The following is an 18,425-nucleotide window of genomic DNA, read 5'->3' as shown; positions in this document are numbered from 1 at the left end:
CCCACCTGCACATGTCGTCTCTGCTGCCAGTGTTCACTACCAAACCATTAAATTGTGCTTCAGCAATATCAACAGTTATGAGTTCCCTCTGCAGCAGCCCTTATATTTCTGATGTTCTGGTGTGAACCCTGGTAGAAATCTGGGGGGCACATGACTCCGCGTGCTCCACCTACTCCCACCTCTGGCTATTAGCAACAACTTCTATATTTGTTTCAGCATACCTAGGTTAATTGTTGGATATTTGATTGGAACTTTTAAGGCAATTTACACTGGTACTTTAAATCTACCTCTAAGATTGTGTTTCCTTGTTGTAAATTGCCTACTAAAGTAAATTAGATGGATATTAATCCACAGATTGTAATTGCATAAATTGTTTTGTATTTTGAAGTTATATAAATATTTGCTATGAGAATAATTATTAAATGGCTTGTGTTTAGAGGAAGGATCAAATTAACTGTTTTGTTCTCTTTACATTAATCTAATGGTTAACTTAGCTACACTATCATCCCCTTTGAAAATCCTTTTAAAAGTAAAAAAGGTATAGTAGGGAATCGAGGTGTTTCCATGGAATGGGACTGGATAATAGAGAGTTTAAAATACCATAAATTGTAAAATCTCTCTCACTCATCTAGCTGTGGTACCTTGGTATTGATAAGGTCATTTAACTTTCTGTTTAAGGCAGATATTTCATGCTTCCAATTTGCTTTAATTGAGAGTACAGTTTTAAAGTTCACATGGGCAAAAAGGCATTTACTATTTTAAATACTGTCTAGGAGCATAAAGCCTGCATATTTTTAAAAACTGTTCTGCTCTGATCCCTATCCAGAAAACATTGGACTAACACCAGTTTTCAGTAAAGGTTTACTTGCAGGTAGTCTGAACTTTCTAAAAGGAATCAGATTTTTGTTTTTTAATAAAAAATAAATTAGATTAATCTCAAGTAAAGTCCCTTGAAAGCTTAGATGCTGCCATTAAGGGAAATAAAAATAAAGTCTTGCTGCCTTTAGAAGGCAACTAATGGTCTCCTGTGGCTTTTTTCCCCCCTGTACAATCTATTCTGATCCTTTATACATAAATTAAAAAGCCTTTTTCATTTTTAAATTTGTTGAAATAAGGCACATTCAGGGTAAATGTTGATCATACCAGTCCCTTTAAACCTATATTATTGCCCAATCACTCTTGTCCATTTAATTCAGTCTGCACACTGTGGGGTACTGATTTTATTGAGATAATCCTTACTAGAAGTGTCAGCTTGCTCCATCCCAAGCCTAAATCATAATCAGTCGCAGTGGTGGAAAGCAGTTATGCCAAAGCCGACTGCAAAGTTTGTAATAGGATAAAGCTGCAAAAAGGTATGTAGATTTGAGCTTCATCCCCAGAGCTACTATGTCCCCAAGCAGGGATGTACTAAATCCCTCTTCATGTGACGGGTATGCCCACAGCTGGAGCCGGGTGGTGAACTGGAGGTGCCAGCCTGGGCCAAGATAAATACAGTGGCTGAAGTATAGCTCCTCTGTCCTGGGCAGGATTAAATCAAATCAGCACTTCTCAGCTCTAGTTTATAAGATGGGTCCTAAACAGCTGGACCTTGATAACTTACAGGTGGTTAGTGCGGTTGGGTAGCTTCGGGCCCCCGCTTCCCCGGGTAGCTACAAAACAGGAGGGGATTCCGAAGCCAGCAGCTAAACCCCAGAAAGGCGCAGGACGGGGTGACAGAGAAATGAGCAGCCGGCCGAGAGGTTCACGCGGCAATAGCCAAAACACGTGGCAGTGTCTAGTCTCGCCGCTGCTTTGGCGTAGAGTTGTCGGCCATGACAGCTGCACTCCCAGCACTGCGCACCAGCGACCTGGCTGCACGCGCACTCCCCCTAGCGGGCACCGCGAGACGCGGACGGGGAGAGAAGGACAGAAGTCCCGCAAGCCGCATGCGCGCCTAGCCCCGCCCCGGCTGCTGGGAGAGAAGCGCTTGCGCCCGCGCGAGCCACGGAGGTAGCGCGGCTACAGTGCTAGAGCCGTTCGCGCTCAGCCCCCGATGGCCAAGCGACACGCGGAGCCGTTAGTGTGTCACGTGCCCTGGAAGCGTTTCCTACCCGAGCCTTCTCCGCTGCTCCGCGCTCCCGAGAGGCGGCCGCGGGACGGCCCCGAACCATGGAGCCCCGTTCGCGCGGTACCTGGGGCCCCTGGCAAGAAGCGGAAACTGGAGGAGGCCGAGGTGCCTCCGGGGAAGCGGCCTGGACTCAAGGGCAACGAGCCCGAGGAGGAGTCCGGAGACCTCGCCAGCCCGGGAGGGATGATGCGGCAACAGCGCGGGGGGGACGTAGGGCCCCGGGCGGAACAGGCGATGCGGGCAGGCGGCGTCGGCTTGGGGGCGCGAAGCCCGGATCCTCGGGGGGAAGAGCGGGGAATCGAGGAGGTAAAGGGGGGGGGGGTCGTGCTGATTAGGGCGGGCGGCTGTTACGGCTTCGGGAGAGTCCCAGCCTGCAGCCCGGGCTTGGTTCCGGCGGGTCAGGGCCCCTGTGCCAGGCGCTGCCCGCACTGAGGGGAAAGCCGGGATGGGAGAGACTCGGACACGCCCCGCTCCTCTGTGAGGTGTCTCCCGCATGAGTAAAAGCCCGGTAAAGTCAATGCAGAAAGCACGGCACGACCTTCTCATCCCCAGCTACTCCTTTCACACCAAACTCTCTTCTGTGGCCCCACAAAGCACGTGCCATTAATGGGTGTGGCCAACAAGTGTTGCGTTTATTTGAAACACCTGGTGGTGGTTCGCTGTCCAGATACAGCTACGCCTCCCGGCTGCTTCTGTGTAAATAATGTTTGAAAGTTGAGCCTTACCATCTCTGCTTTTTAACATAGCATCTTTTGTAGCTGGACCAAGTTAGTGTTTTTCTTCACAAGCGATTCTTCAACTGAGCAATATATAAAGGTTATTTGCGTCACTCTCTAACCACAAAGCTGTAGGTGCTGGAACTAGGGTATGCTCCAGCGCCCCCTGACTTGCAGTAGTTTCCATGCATGTATATACAGTGTTTACAGTTTGGTTCAAGGGCTCTCAGCACCCCCCCACTATCCAGATTGTTCCACCACCACCACTGCACAAAATCTACTGGTTTAACACAGTGCACAGACTTCACTCTAATTTTAACTAGATGAGGTACCTTACTTTGTATTTCTAAGATTTATGTGTAGCTTGTGCCTCCTATAAATGGAGTCTTCCATGGATTATGCATGTCTCCTTCAGGGGGTGTTTTCATCCCAATGGGACACTGCAAGGACCTGTAACAGCACTCTCCCTCTCTGTACTCATTCTCCAGGCAGAAGGTAAAACCCAACTTTTCCTGAATGCATGACAGTTTAGTTTGACTTCTCTTCAACATTGGAATACGCACGAGGAGCCCTAAAGATATACAATGTTAATGGCTGACAATATTCTGGATTCCTAAATCCAAAGAGTTGAGGTTTCTCAGAGACTAATTTTTCCCTGGCACAGCTGTTCTGTGCAGTGCTGCCAGAGTGACCCACTTGAAGCAACAGATCCAGTGGGAAGAGGTCACAAATAAGTATCAGTTCAATTATTATTATGATAAAAGTACAATTCACAGATCTGTGATACTGTCCATTATATGCAATATTATAATATAGGGGGAAAGTACATACTTCTGATCTGTTGCATATCTTTAAACCTGTGTTAAGGCAGAAAAATAAATGTAGATTTAACAAATAAAACTAAATGGCAATGGTAGGCAAGAGTTCTAAAACTTAACTTTTGCTGAAAGAAATTCCTAAATAAAAACAACTGAAAAACCTCCTCCCCAATTATAAATCATAGAAGCTGGGAGTAGAAAAGATCTATTAGTTCATCTCCTTGCCAATTTAGACGTTTTAACTGAAAATAGAAGTCTTGACCAAATTAACGGGGAGTTCTTGGAGACTTAGTATTTTTGAAAATCGGGCTAATTATAGACTTAAGGCCCTAGTTTTAGGTACCCATTTTTAAAAATCTGGGTCCTTGAAGACATAACTATGTTCAACTGAGACCTGTGTTGGGCTTTCTGATTTCCACATACAGTGTCATGTTATCTTCTCCTGCTCCTCTTTCTTTCCCTCGTGGTCAGAAATGTACATATGAAATGTGTAGAATTATCCCACAAATGAAGTGAGGAAGGATTTTTCAATTCAATGGAAAACCCATACTAGACCAGGCTTCATACAAGAACATATCTCTGGAAGGAGAAAAGACAGACTCCTTCCTCCATTGAGTATTTTGATAGCACAAGTTGGTTTAAGGATTTGTATTGGAAATCTTGAGTTCATTATTTATTTTTGTTTTTACCTTAAGTCAGAGTAATTGTAATTACTAATTGTAATTATGTAAACCTTTTTTCTTGTATAGAAGACTGTAAACATACCTTGTTCAGTCTTACTAAAGAGACAGATATGACTTACTGAAAATTCTGCAGAAAGATTTTATAAAGATTTGTAAATTTCTGGTTTTAAACCATCTTTTGGGCTATATATTGACAAATAAGTCTTGACAAATTTACTAGTTTCTATAAACTCTGCTTAGGGTGCTGCTTTTCTATATCATCTAGCTTCAAATTGATCAGACATACACATTCCTGAAGAGGTGGAGTTTTCTGATAACAAAGTTACTTGGTTACTTTACCCCTCTAACCTGTTTATTTGGGGTCCAGCACACAGATAACTCCATCATTGAGGTTTCTACTGCTCTTAGCTCTCCCAAACAGCAGCATAATGAAATTGACATTATTCATAATTGTATTGCTTCCTATAGATGTCATATTAGCAGTAGCAAAACAAAGCTGTGAATAACTGCATTTGTCCTAGGGCTGACTTTTTGCACACTCAAGAAGACAGCATAGTTTGTCACATATGGGAGTTTATCTTTGTACTGGTAGAGTTAGAAAAATCAGTCTTCTAAAACCAAAGATTAAATTCTACAGAACTTGATGGTTTAAGGCCTTTAGGCATTCCACTTACTCTCAACAAGTAGATTTTCAAAGCCATGTTTTGAAAATATTCCACAGTTATACAAAAGTCCTGACCTTTTTCTACACATTCATATTGCTAGTATTTGGCACATGCAGCGATCTTTTGTGGTCTGAAGTTATCCTTTCTTTGGCAGTATAGGTTGTGCATGATACAAAGAGTCTTTCTCTTTGTTATGTTTATTTTTTCCTTTAGATAAATAAGCTGAGGTCCTGATCCTACAACAACTTACACACACACTTAAAGTTAAGCACATGAGTGGTCCCATATCAAATTAAGCATGTGACTTCTTTTCATTGGGGCCCTATATTATAACCACTTGGGAGCAGGGATTGTCTGCTATATCGCTGTACAGTTCCTAGCACAATCATACCCTAACTTGTTTGACAATGTAAATCATTACTTTTTATTTGCATCATTGGTACTATGGAATATAAAAATTTAACTTTAAAAGATTTTTATGCCTGCAGTCCTCTATATTATAAATGAAATTTTGTTTTTATTTCAATTAAAATGTAAATAGCTCTTCTATCTCTATGGCACTACGTTCTGCTGCTGCTTGTGGCAGAGACATCTCGCTTATGGGCATACTATGCTGTCTTAGTCTGTTTCTAAAGAATTTGTATAAATGAAAAACACAATTTGTGATAGTAAGCAGTAAAGTGCCTAGCATAATGGGGTTCTGGTCCTTGACTAGAGTTCCTGGGCACTATGATAATACAAATAATTGATAATGATGATGATAAAGTGCTTTTAGCTGAGAACATAGTGCATTTGTGCACTTGTGTGAGAACGTAGGCTTTGCAGAATGGCTATAGATCGTCATAAAAACTGCATGTTGAGTTCAAACACTTAATATTATGACACCAAATGACTGCCTGATAATTCCATGTTGTTATTTGATCACATTTTGTTCTATTCTACTGCGGAGCCAGCAGAGGGTGCAAAATTTTATTATTTTAAAAGCCATGTCTACACTGAATGTTGCCATTTCAGTAGTTAGAAATACCATATTTATTTCAGACTCCATTAGAAATGGAAAGAATTGTTTCAGGATTCTGAGTATTAGAGACAATACAGTAAAACAAAATTATACAGAAATACATGTCATTTTAAGTTGACAGGAGTAATTGTTTTTGCTTAGTCCCTTAGTTTAGGAAGGAATCATGAGTCTGGAGAAACAACTTTTATACATAACAGATATTTTATATATTCCACAACAGATGACTTGGAGGTTTACTTGTGTTCCCTTTTTATGATCTGTGTTTCTTCAACAGAAACAGTCTTTGCTTGGAGTGTCCAACTCCATTAACTTTAATGCTGCTGATTTGAGTAATGATCTCTGGCTAAAAACAGATAGCAGATTTGCTAGCAGAAAGGGGAAGAAACAGTTTTGTAACAAATCTGTAGAGTAAATCAGTAATGAATTTGTTCCAGTCTTATCAGTGTCATCTGCACTGCTTATCATATACCCTGGTGAAAATCCCTTATTAACATTGCTTTGTTTATATTTGCATATATGTAGATGTAGAAAGAAAAAAATGAACAGAAATCTTTTCTAATATATTGCTTTCACTGTAGCTACCATTCTTTAAATATATCTACCATAGATGCATTCAGTTCTCTACTGGGGAAATACTTATGATTCTCATAACTGATGACGCTTACGTCTGGAGTGAGCAAACTTTTTGGCCCAAGAGCCATATCTGGGTGGGGAAATTGCATGCAGAGCTATGAATGTAGGGCTGGGGCAGGGGGTTGGGGAGCAGGAGGGAGTACAGGGTGTGGGAGGGGATGCGATGTGCAGAAAGGGGCTCAGGGCAGGGGGTTGGGATGCAGGGAGAGGTGTGGCATCTGGAAGGGGGCTCGGGGTTGGAGGCTTAGGGCAGGGGGTTGGGGTGCAGGAGAGGTGTGGGGCCCAGCCCTGCTTACCTGGAGCAGCTCCAGGGTGGCAGCAGCCGGCACCACCGCCCTGCGGCCCCTGGGGGAGGGCAGAGGGCTCCGCTCGCTGCCCTCACCTGTGGGTTCCAGACCCGAAGCTTCCATTGGCCGGGAACAGGGAACCGTGGCCAATGGGAGCTTTGGGTGTGGAACCCACAGATGAGGGCAGTGCGCAGAGCCCTCTGCCCCTCCTCCCTTCCCCAGGGGCCACAGGGACGTGGTGCTGGCGGGTTCCAGGAGCAGCGCGGGGTGCCAGTCCTGAGGGACCAGATCCAAAGCCCTGAGGGGCCAGATACGGCCTGCAGGCCATAGTTTGCCCACCCTTGACTTACGGAAATGTTCTTGAATGTTCCTTAAGCTAAGAAACGTCTCATGAGTCTCAGACTTTGATATTGTCCGTAGTGTTCGTGTATTTCGAACTGAGCTGCAGTAGACATGATTGTACACAAGGTACTCAAAGACAATACAGTAATCTTCTGCAAAAATATTTAAATTATGCCAAAAACAGAAGCAAATTATTTGGTTAGGATTGTCTGTTATTTTTTAATGTATTACATTTAAAACATTTAAGAAAGTAAAATATATAACCCTAAAACCATCTGGGAAATCTCTCTTGATTCAGTTTCTTTTGCAAAGGGGGTTATTCTCTTCTTTCTACTGCAGTGCCATACATTAACACATTATGTTTTATTTCTAAAGCATAAGGAAGAATTTTGGCAATACAACTCATTCCAGTACTGGAGAGCACCATTACCTGCTATTGATCTGTCTGTCATTCTGGACTTAGATGGGAAGAACATGACAGATGCAAGAACTACTTTCAGGACTGAAATCATAGAGACTGAAATGGAGACCTGAGTAATTAATTCCTCGTAGCAAATCTATTTTGAGGAGGCTTGTTTCTGTCTGTGTTCAGGTTTTTACTACTTTGGAACAATAAGTATGTTTCTGACATTTTGAAAAAATAATTTTATACTTTTGTCAATCTGCACAAGTAAGGATGGGTTTGTTTACATTGAAGGGTCATTGGACACTTGCCAATAAACTGGAAAGGTGAATTTACCTATACAATGAAGAGAAGGCTACTGACACAGGACTGGCAGAACTATTTGAAAACATGGATGTGTAACAATTTGTAGAAAATCAGAATTTATTTCTGGACTTTCATAGCTAGCAAAATGAATAGCTTGGAGCATTACCGGTAGAAGACATGCCAAAACATTCCTCCTGCCGTGAACAGAAAGGATATAGTTAACATACATAAAAGTGAGATTTTTATACCATGCGCTTATTTAAAAAACTACACCAAAACAGCCACCTTTACAATCTTTTCTGATGTTTTTGCTTTAGATGTTGAACAAAAACAATCAGATTTCTGTGCAAACCAGAAATGACTATGGTGGGATATTCTTTTCTGCTCAGAGCTGCCCTAAGTTACTTCACCTTCTCTCGAGTGATAACTGGAAGCAGTGGGTGGCTGGTGGGTATTTTGTTCACATGCTCAAGTTAGTGCTATTCCCGTTCTTTGTGTCATTGGGTTTAGAACATTTTGTGGAGTTGAACTGCCTGAGATGTACAAAGCTGACAAGAAGAGCAGTGTGAAATGATTAGGCACACTTTTTCAGGGTTGAGTGATTTAGGTCCTGGGCCTGCAAAGACTTGAGCACGTACATAACTTTTCACACCTATGTAGCCCCATTGAATTAATGTGCTGCTGCAGGATTGGGACATTAGAGCTCTTATTTTTATTTAATAGACTTTTGTCGGTAATAATTGTCTGAAATTAGATGTCTTATCACTGAACTTTGATTTCATGTGATTTTGTCTCCAAATATGGTGGAAACGAGATATTTTTGTTGGTATCATATCTGCTTTGAGGAAGTTTTTGGTAAATTTTTAAAAAACTTATTTTGTTAAAAACAATAAAGTTTTCAATGTAGATTTCAGCATTTTTGTACTATATTTAAACTACTCAACTTTTCTTCTGTCTTCAGAATGTTATTCACATAATTGTAATTTGTTATTGCTTGGATATGTTTGTTTACAGTACTAAGTTGGATTTCCTACTTAGTAAACATTTGGAAAATCCTTTTGAGTGTTTGTACTTTGTCTTCAGTCTTTACACTGTGTGCAGCTTGAATTCATTTTTTGTGGTGCACACAGGTGAAGAAAGGGGCTAGACCTGGGCATAGCGCGAAGCTTTTGCTGGAAATCTTCCTCACCATGCTGCTTCAATGTATCCTGGTTCTCTCCTCAGTGTTCCCCTTTGCTGTGTTCCCCTAAATAGACTTATTGACCTCAAGTGGCCAATATTGCTGGATATTTGTCAGGTTGTATTGGTGTTTTTATTTGACTAGGCCTCAGTTGCACTATAGCACAACAAAATAAATTTCATTTTAATTTGTATGTGATCCTACATCTCCAGAGTTGTAGCTAAGCTCTAATCATTGCTACTATATCAGGGTCCATTTTTAAAGCTTTCATTGTTTGTTTTTGACTGTTCAATTTTTATTTGTTTTACAGCATCTTGGATTTAAAGGGACACAGTCAACTTTTTTTAAAAAATCACTTTTGTGCATAATTTTTTGAAAAAATTATGTACTTTTCAATAACACCTATGTTTACTATAACTGAAAGAAGTTAGTAGAAAATAAGATTTTTCTTTCTTTTTTCTTTATTTTGTGATTTGATGACATCTTTGTGTGTGGTGAGTCCCCCTATTTCCATAAGTTCTTGTGGGTTATTTATACAACAACAAAGTAGAAAAACCATTTTTAAAAATAGGAAAATAATATAAAATCACAAACTGTTAAGGGAGTCAGGTGCAAGCATAGTACCTAAAATTATTTTTAATTTGATATTTTAAGCTGACCATATTTCTGGCAGTGTTTTTGTAAAACATGAATAACATGCACATTAACAAAGTTTACAGTCTTACTCCACTACCCAGTTATTTAGCAGCCTATTGAACCAAACACTGACTAGACCCAATTACTGTTTCAAAAGGTGCCTCAGTTACCTTCAAAATTCCAGGTAAGAAAATGTGAGGCAGAAAAATAGAGAATTTAAAGAAAAGTGTGTGTGAAATTAAACATCTTACACTGCATATGCTGAAAAGGCAAATTTGGTTACTAGTACATCATTCTTTTCTATATATCATCTGTGCAGAATTCTCACTCCTAGGTCATGTATTCTTTAGTACAAGACTCAGAACTGTTCTCTTTCTCAAGATTAGAACACAAATCATGCCCCTTAATGGCTTTTGGGCACAACACCCATTTAAGTGTCTAGTTGGTGAAGGAGGTTTTTTACACGAAGGGCATGCGCAACTGTATCAAAAGCCTTACTAAAATTCCACCCTACCCCCAAGGCTTGTTACCCTATCAAAGAAAGCTATTAGATTGGTTTGACACAATTTGTTCTTGATAAACCCATGCTGACTTGTTACTTACCTTTTAGGTGTTTATAAATTGATTGCTTGATTATTTTCTCCATTATCTTTCTGGATACTGAAGTTAAGCTGGTTAGTCTGTAATTCTCTGGGTTGTCCGTCTTTCTTTCTTTTTTAAATACATGGGCACTATATTTGCCCTTTTCCAGTTCTCTGGAATCTCTCCCGTGTTCCATGACGTTTCAAAGACAATCACTAACGGCTCAGATATCTCCTCAGCCAGCTCAAAAGACTGTGCACAGAATTTTTAATTTTGGTGCAGAATTCCCCCAGAAGTAAATCATGTAGAAGATCCCTGGGGTGAGTTTGTGGGGGAAGACGCGTATGGGCTAACATGCCCCTAGCATAATTCTTGCATGTTTTCTTGAAGCATCTGGTATGACGTAGTTAGAGACAATATTAGATTGGATGGACTGCTGGTGTGACAAAGCAATTCTTGTTTTCCTTAGGTGATGCTCGTGTCCCCCAGGGGTCTCTACTGGGCTCAGTCCTATTTAACATATTCATAAATGATCTGGAAAAAAGGGTAAACAGGGAGGGGGCAAAATTTGCAGATGATACAAAACTACGTAAGACAAAAGCAGCAAAGAGTCCTGTAGCACCTTATACACTAACAGACATAGTGGAGCATGAGCTTCCATGGAACAAAGTGGATATTCACCCACGAAAGCTTGTGCTCCAATGTGTATGTTAGTCTATAAGGTGCCACAGGACTCTTTGCTGCTTTTACAGATCCAGACTAACATGGCTACCCCTCTGATACTTAAGATGGTGAACTCCCAGGCATTCTAGAAGAGCTACAAAAGGATCTCTCAAAACTGGGTCAGTGGCCAACAAAATGGCAGATGAAATTCAATGTTGATAAATGCAAAGTAATGCACATTGAAAAACATAATTCCAACTATACATATAAAATGATGGGGTCTAAATTAGCTGTTACCATTCAAGAAAGAGATCTTGGAGTCATTGTGGATAGTTCTCTGCAAACATCACCCAGTGGGTAGTGGCAGTCAAAAAAGCAGACAGAAAGTTGGGAATCTTCTAAAGAAAGGGATTGATAATAAGACAAAATATATTGCCTTTATATAAATCCACGGTATGCCCACATCTTGAGTACTGCTAGCAGATGTGATCACCCCATCTCAAAAAAGATATATTGGAATTGGAAAAGATTCAGAAGAGGGCAACAAAAATGATTAGGGTTATGGAATGGCTGTCCCATGAGGAGAGATTAATAGGACGGGGACTTTTCAGCTTGAAAAAGAGAGGACTAAGTGGGGGATATAATAGAGGTCTAAAAAATCATCACTGATGTGGAGAAAGTAAATAAGGAAGTGTTATTTATTCCTTGTCTTAACAGACAAGGTAGGGGGTCATCACGTGAAATTAATAGGCAGCAGGTTTAAAACAAAAGGAAGTATTTTTTTTCACACAATGCATAGTCAACCTATGGAACTCTTTACCAGAGGATGTTGTGAAGGCCAAGAATATAACAGTTCAAAAAAGAACTAAATACGTTCATGAAGGATAGGTCCATCAATGGCTATTAGCCAGGATGGGCAGGGATGGTGTCCCTAGCCTCTGGAATTGATGATGGGATGGATCACTTGATGATTACCTGTTCTGTTCATCCCTTCTGGGGCACCTGGCATTAGCCACTGTCTGAAGACAGGATACTGGGCTAGATGGACCTTTGGTCTGATCCAGTATGGCCGTTCTTATGTTCTTATGATGTTTAATAACTTTTAGACCAACCTGGACATTTGTCTGGGTTAATTATTTCAGAGCATACAGTTATAACCTTGACACTGTAGGTGGCAGTGTGCATACACAATACTGTAAAACGGAATATTTTGTTTTCATTGGAATGTTTTCCTGAACTATTGCTGAAAATTCAAGCAAGTGACATTGTGAATGTTAATCATTTCTTTACTGTGATTCACAACTGAAGGCAGATCAAGGCACAAGTTCCTGATTACAAGGTAAAACAAGCTCTTCAATTTTATTACAGTAAAAACATTTCACCAGAGTTTTCAGAGTCCATCACCCTGTTTCTCTCTCTGAAAGCTTTTCAATTTAAGCACATGGAAATTTGTAGTAATTATTTCTTAGCACCGTTTCCATTAACTGCAGTTGCAAAGCAAGCTTTATCTGATTGTGTGGTGGATGGAAACTTCAGTCTAAAATTCAATGGCTGAAGGCTACATGAAGTTTATTCATTAGTCATAGGGATGAAGAAGGTAAGTATGTTAATTCATAAGAATGAGAGTTATTGTTAGGCGCAATATTTAAGAATTTGTATGTAACAGGCATTTGAAATGTATGATGAAATTTCTAATATATTCTTAAGGTTTTAATTTATGATTCTTTTCAGTAACTAGTGAAAACAAGAATATGTTTGCTTCATTAAAATGTTCTTGAATTTAAACTGCATATTTTATTATGGGATTTGATTTCAATACAGTAAGCAATGCAGTTTTTAATCATCAGTGTTTCTCTTTAAGTGAACTCTTCTGTTAATATGAAGGTAATTTGAGCACTTTTGTGCCATGAAATGGTATCCAATATCATTGAACAAATATACTTAAAACCATTCTTCCTAGATTAAAACCATGCAAATCACTCCAAAGTGTTATGGACTGGTTTTGGCTGAACTAAAAACAGTTCCTTAATGCTATTTATTGCTAGCATCTGAAAAACTAGAAAGTTGTTTTCTGATAATATCATTTCATAGTTGACTGTATGGGCAATCGGACAGATTACCTTTGGATTTTCTTGGAATGAACTGATGAAAGTGGGAACAGGGGCTTGTGAAGTACTGCACCTCTTTTTCTTTGTTTGTTCTATGATGACAGAATTTTTTAGGGATCTGATTTGAATATCGTGGAAACAAAACTGCATAAGAAATACAAGGCTGTGAAGAAGAAATTAAAAGAAAAAGTTGTAGTGGCCTCAATGAAAACTTGAAGGAAAATGTTAGTTATCTCTGTTTTCTGTATATAGGACCATAGACATGAACTTTTACACAATATGTGTCACCACACACAGCTGAGTTTTATAATGCCCTTGTTTGGAATAATGCATAATATGCTTCTAATTACATTGAAACATATATAATGTAGTCTCACAGGATCAAACCTTAAGTGTCAAACCTCCTGTTTTTTTATAAAGGGAAACTGCAGAGTTGATTTCCTTTGTGACCTTTTATATTCCAGATTCTGTAATTTTTTTATTAGTTTGTTTCCTCTCCCTTTTCTTCTTGGGATCTCAAACAGATAATTTTTGCTTCTAATTTTATAAATGCTGTACACATTAATTTGATAAATAAGAGATATAGACTAAATGCTGCACAGTTTTACAATTGTTGGTTGTCAATCACAGTTTATTTTGACCAGACAGTATCATAAAATCTTGCTACTATGCTCAGAGAGTTATTAATATACTTTTTAAGTATTCGTTTTTATGAATGAAGGAAAACCTTCTATGGCTAAATGGTGGAGCACTATGCTTCAGATAAAACTTTGTACTTCTTCGTAGTTAACATGCAATTTAAGAAGGAATACATGGCATGAAGGACGAAAATATATAGCTTTTTTCTTATAATCAGGTGCATCAAAGTCATTCAGTGTTGACAGCCAAATTGTACTCTCAGTTGCACTCTGTAGTGACACCCTGAAGGCGAGGGGCAGGGGGCAGTGCAAACTCCCCCTCCCTCCCAAATTAAACCTCTAAAAATGAATAATATCCAAACTGAAGTGACTTTAAAAAATCAGCTTGAACTGGAACCCAAATACTAAAATGCCTTAATCACAAGCAATATGATTGCATGGTGTAACTACAAGGTAAGGTTAAAATTTCTTCGATGCCTTAACTGTGCATTATCATTCTTTAGTATGAGGAGGTGGTGGTTTGGGTGGTTTGGTTGGTTTTTTGTTTTGTTTTTTTTCCCCTTCAGTTACTGATAACTACTGTCAATCTTATTTTATATAGTAGGGTTTTTTGGGTTTCCCCTTTTATGTGTGAATATATGCATTCAGATTCCCCACGAATTAAAATAAAAAACGTTTTGCCTTTCAAGATCTGATTTTCAAGGTCTTTGTTTCTTCTGTATTGTTCTATTATAAGAGATAGAAATAGCATCTGTTTTTGCAGGGGAAATACAGTATTCTAATTTAGAGCTAAATCCTGCAGACATTAAAAGAGTAGTACTTTATTGCCATGAGACTTAGACACTAAAATGGTGATGTCAGTAGGGCCATCCACAGTATTAAACATTAAGTTTAGTAGCAAGCATTTGCAGGATTAAGCCCTTAGGACTCAGCAGATAAGTAATCAAGGAGGCAATCATTTCCAATTATTTAAAAAATATATTTATTTGTACTCTCCACATCTATACATATTTTGTATTTATTTGGGGACTTAAGTAACTTATTTATAAAAATAGCTTTTCAGTTCACCTTAGAGAATCAAAATACAAATACTACTAGAAGTCAATACCTGTATTCGCATACACAATTAATATGCAAGTACGTGACTCCCTTTGACCTGTTCATGGGAGCACCATTTGCACAGCAGAGAGCAGAGTTTCGCCTGCAGTGTGTTACAAATTTTATAAAACTGGAAAAAAGAAAAACATCACTCAGCAAAACAGCAATGTTTCAACAGATAATGAATTAAAAGGAATATACAATGGGTTAAATCCTGGCCTCATATAAATCAGTGTCAAAGCTCCAGTTTATTTTTGTGGGGCCAGGATTTCACTCAATGATTTAATATGTTCCTAAGATCAGGAAAACTTAAATAGCATTCTCAAAAACGAAGTGATTGATCCATCTGTCTGCTAATTTATCTAAGTTTTTATGAGACACCCACAATTGTAGTAACTGAGCACCTTAATAATAAAAAAAAGAGAAAATACATAAGAATATAATAGCTTGCTCACTCATTATCTCAGGATCAGGATCTAAATTGCTTGTAAAATATTGATGAGAAGGTTGAATTTTGGGGGTTTGTTTTAGTGTTTTTCCTGGTTTTTGATGTATCTTTTTCTGTTCTAGACAGTTTTAACCAAAATTAAATTATTTCCCATTACCTTGATTCTTTGTATTTTGTATGTATCCTTGATACAATGTAAAGTTCATTTTTGTGTTACAGATGTGCCACAGTTACTAAAACCAAATATTTCTGTGCCACTCAAGAACTAGCAATTAATTGTTACAATATAACCATAGACAACAGGTACAACACAATTAATATGACATCTCATTACTTTAAAAGAGACCATTTTGCTCTCCATTCAGCAGGGACTTGAACTTGCAGACTCTGGAGGGCATGGTAAGATTTTCCAGTAATAGCATATTTATGTCCACACTTCAGCTCTCTTTTTATATAGTTGCACTTCAACTATTCAAGGAATATGGTCTTGATCCTACAAGAAACCTAGGTACTAGGAGAGAACCTTTGAAGCTGTACAATATCCCATCTCATGAAGTTTGATCTTGCAAACTCTTCCTCCTGTGAGTAAGGACTATTCATTCCCATGAGCATAGGTTTGCAGGATCAGAACCATGGAGAGGTACTAGTACCGTTTATTACAGAAAGAATAGTTGCAGAAAGCAAAGTTCTAAATGTTAAACTTAATTTTTTACAGTTTTAAATCATGGATGGATTGCTCATAACAAATGGTCTATCCCAGGGCCGTCCTTAGCCATAGGCAGAATAGGCAGCCGCGTAGGGTACCACTCTGCCTGGGGGCACCACTCTGCCGGGAGCCCAGACAGACAGGAAGCAGTGGAGCATGTAAGAGCAGGGCTGCTGGGTCCCAGAGAGAGCCGAATGCAGCACAGGCTGAGGGAGGGCTGCTGGGAATCTCTGGGAAGGTGGGAAGGAAACCACCTGCAGGGGCTGGCTTGAGTGCCAAAGCACACACGAAATCAAGCTGGGCTGTGCGACACCAATATTAGCTGGGTTTCTCCACCTGCTGCTGCCTCAGAGCTGCCCTGCTCCTGAAGAACACCATGCTCTCTCTTTTGTTTGGCGCTTTGCCTAAGGGCTATAGAGATCAGTGGCAGGCAGCCTCCTGTAGCACGGGATGGGAAGGGGGAGAGAGGAGGGGAAGAGGGAGCACAGATCGTTGGGAGCTTGCTCTCGCCCTGCCCCCGCAGCAGCCGCATGCAAGCCAGCAGTGGTGTGGGGAGGTCACACATATGGCAACGGCCCTGCCTGGTCACCCATCTATGGGGGCGGTAGGGATGGCGAGTGGGCGTTCGGACGGAGAGAGTCTCCTAGGAGCAGTAACAGTGATCCATCGGTGCAGAGTGACGTGGCCGCGAATGGGGGAGGGGAGAGAGGGTCTCTCCCTGAGCTGCCTCTGCAGTAAGAGGGAGGTCCTCCTCTGCCCTATCCCTGGCACCCTGTCGCCATCCCAACGACTACCCGCCTTCCACCGCAAGACTCTCCCTCAGCACCGCCAGCCCTGAACATCCGCTGCAAGTGTGAACTCAGCCATCCCAGCCCATCCCAGACCTCATGAGGGAAAAAATACAACTTAATTGTGTCATGAGTATCATTGTGTTCAGCACATACTGACTATTTACAGCCCTTTAAAAGTATACAGTGTTGATACAAGTGGGAATGTTCTTAATGTTGCTCTGACTATGTGCCGCTCATTTCCCCTATGCATTCTTCGTTCTCAAGATCCTAGAGGTGGATAAGGTGTGAATTGTTGTAGAAGCCCTAGGACGGCCAGAAATATGCCAGTTGCACAGAGAATGGCGAAACCCACTCTCCAGCCAGGATAGCTGGGGTTGCTCCCTCGCAGATCCAACTGCAAGGTGTTGGAGAAACCAAAGAGATCAGTTGGCCTCGCTAAGCCTGGAAAAGAACAAAGCCAGAGAGAGAAGTGTCAGTGCTGTGGACTCCTGGGAATGCATGTGTGGAAGAGGACTGGGCATGCTTGAAACTACCATCACCAGAAGCCAGTCCGAGAGCTCTGGGGAGCCTCCTCTAACTCTGAGATAATGTCTCCAAGAGAAGACCGCTACACCTTCCTGCAGTCCTGACCAGAGCGTTCAGCGAGTGCCGCCACACGTGCACTTTCCGCAGTGAGGTGCCCAGGCATCCTGGGCAACCAGAGTCCCGCGACCCACTCAGCCAGCAATAGAACAGAAGGTTTATAAGACGGACAGATCACAGTCTAAAATAAGAAGCTTGAGTAGCAGAAAACAGGACCCTCAAAGTCATCCATCCTTGAGGCATCAACGTCTGCCTCTCCCATTTCCCAGCCAGCTCAAACTGACATTCCTCTCTAGCTAGCGCCTCTGATTCTCTTACTCGTTTGTCCCTCAGCACCTTCAATTGCACTCTGCAGGAAACTCGAGGCCCACAGATGTTCATAGAAAACATTAAGAAATTCACTTTTCACACAAGTGCAAACAAAAGATAATAAGCTCTGTATTAAGCAGGCAGCTGCTTCTTAAACTTAAAAAAAACAACCCCTTTTAATGACCTTGAAACTTTTGTGCTGACGCATGTAGTTCCAGTTATATTGGCGTACATAGGGCGACAGCGAGGTGGGGTGGGCCGGCACAACATTGGCACCCACTACTGTGGGCCTCATTTCCCCTATGCATTTCTTCTCAAGATTCTAGATGGTGGTATAAGGAAGTGTGAATTGTTGTAGAAGCCATAGGAGTTGCCAGAAATGTTATGCCAGTTGCAAAATTCAGAGAATGGCATGAAACCCTACTCTCCAGGCAGCTGATAGCTGGGGTTGCTCTAGCTGCAAGATCCAACTGAAGGTGTTGGAGAAACGAAAGAGATCAGTTTGGCCTCCTAATATGCCTGGAAAAGAACAAAGCCAGAGACGAGAAGTTGTCAGTGCTGTGGACTGCCTGGGAAGTGCATGAGTGTGGAAGAGGATGCTGGGCATGCTTTAGAAACTACTCCATACAAAGCCAGTCAGGAGACTCTGGGGAGCCCTCTCTCTGAGATAACTGTCTCCAAGGAAACTGACGCTTACACCTTC

General features: G+C 40.8%; 1 protein-coding gene across 1 annotated transcript; it reads left to right on the top strand.

Moving 5' to 3' along the window:
• Positions 1-1,969: 1,969 nt before the first annotated feature.
• C6H9orf40 (chromosome 6 C9orf40 homolog) lies at positions 1,970-9,036 on the top strand. The gene is made up of 2 exons (XM_032787041.2): positions 1,970-2,413; positions 7,648-9,036. Exons 1-2 carry the CDS (start codon positions 2,033-2,035, stop codon positions 7,804-7,806), a joined length of 540 nt encoding a protein of 179 aa, XP_032642932.1. The 5' UTR covers positions 1,970-2,032; the 3' UTR covers positions 7,807-9,036.
• The last annotated feature ends 9,389 nt before the right edge of the window (positions 9,037-18,425 follow it).

Source organism: Chelonoidis abingdonii, chromosome 6, assembly GCF_003597395.2.
Source record: "Chelonoidis abingdonii isolate Lonesome George chromosome 6, CheloAbing_2.0, whole genome shotgun sequence".
Taxonomy (NCBI): domain Eukaryota; kingdom Metazoa; phylum Chordata; order Testudines; family Testudinidae; genus Chelonoidis; species Chelonoidis abingdonii.
This window is presented reverse-complemented; position numbering and strand designations above follow the sequence as displayed.

Excerpts from the sequence above, each read along its gene's own strand:
- C6H9orf40 (XM_032787041.2), top strand. The coding sequence starts at position 2,033 with ATGGCCAAGCGACACGCGGAGCCGTTAGTGTGTCACGTGCCCTGGAAG. Across the intron at positions 2,414-7,647 it reads AAGAGCGGGGAATCGAGGAG|CATAAGGAAGAATTTTGGCA; the intron begins GTAAAGGGGGGG and ends TTATTTCTAAAG.